Here is a 1,103-nt window from a genome sequence, read left to right on the forward strand (position 1 = left end):
CCACTCCGGCGGCGGGTGGCCGCCGCCGCGGGGGGCCGCCGGCCGCCGGCCGCGCGGGACGCTGCAGAACCTTCGCATCTCGCGGTGTGAGGAGCGGCGGCAGAGGTGTTCGACGAAACGAGCGTGCGGGCGTTCTCAGGCTGGCTGATTCTGTTCTGCCACTGCCTGCGTGTGTATACATAGCACTTTTGTCACGCTCACTTCTTGTAACAGAATTTTCCAACGGAATCCTTTTCAAGAGAAAAACTATGCTGCTGGATCGATAAAAAAACGTTCTAGGGTTCATGGGTAACACGGGACAACAATTAGTCCCTGTTTAGACGGACGTATTTCAGTGCTCGATACATCCGTTTTAGCAACAAAGTAGTATATGGAAGGCAATGAAGCATCATCTATCATGTATAGTTGTCTCAACTCTGAACGATCTGTCCTCTCCTCCCCTGGTCTGCCCAGCGTCCATGCATCCTCGATCGGTCCTTCGTTCGTACTACTCCTAGTATTTTCTGCTGTGGGAGAGGGAGATATCTGTCGACGACGGAACTGACAGGAAAGAAAAGGGCAGCAGACACCCAAAGGCGGCGGGGTCAGATGGGCGGCGGGTCGTCCCACTGCAGGACGGCGGTGTCGAGGTTCTGCTCCCGCTTGAGCTTGTCCTTGAGGAACCAGTCGCACACCCGCCCGGCGTTGAGCTCCTCCATCGCCACCCCCTCCTGCTCCGAGATCACCCGCAGCAGGTTCAGCGACGAGATCTGACGAATCCCTCCCAAGAATCATCATTCATATGAACACATGTTAACCGTGTTCCTAATAAAATCCAAGTAAAACATGGCTGCAAGGTGCAAACAACTCACGGTGAGCCGGCAGAGGAAGCGCTCGTGGGTGCTGAGCCCGGACATCTCCACCAGCCCGGCCTCCTCCAGGCTCAGGAACGTCCTCTTCTCCTTCTCTTGCTTCTTCTTCTTCTCGCCGCCATCACCGCTCTGCTGCTGCTGCTGCTTCTCTTCCTGGCATCTCCTCCTCACTGCCGTCCGCGACGCCGCCGCTCCCGCCCTCGCTGCAGTGCGCGGTGGTGCACGGAGTCAGTCACGCGTACGTACTTGCAG

The 1,103-nt window shown here is 57.3% G+C and overlaps 1 protein-coding gene across 1 annotated transcript; it reads right to left on the minus strand.

Annotated features, from left to right (window-relative positions):
- Nucleotides 1-255: 255 nt before the first annotated feature.
- On the minus strand, nt 256-1,054 carry LOC123047229 (uncharacterized; the record flags this gene model as incomplete). Its single annotated transcript, XM_044470730.1, is given in 2 exon segments — nt 256-749; nt 852-1,054. Coding segments are annotated over 2 exon segments (368 nt in total), but the record flags the coding sequence as incomplete, so codon positions are not given.
- Between the last annotated feature and the right edge of the window lie 49 nt (nt 1,055-1,103).

This window comes from Triticum aestivum, chromosome 2B, assembly GCF_018294505.1.
Source record: "Triticum aestivum cultivar Chinese Spring chromosome 2B, IWGSC CS RefSeq v2.1, whole genome shotgun sequence".
In the NCBI taxonomy this organism is placed as follows: Eukaryota; Viridiplantae; Streptophyta; class Magnoliopsida; order Poales; family Poaceae; genus Triticum; species Triticum aestivum.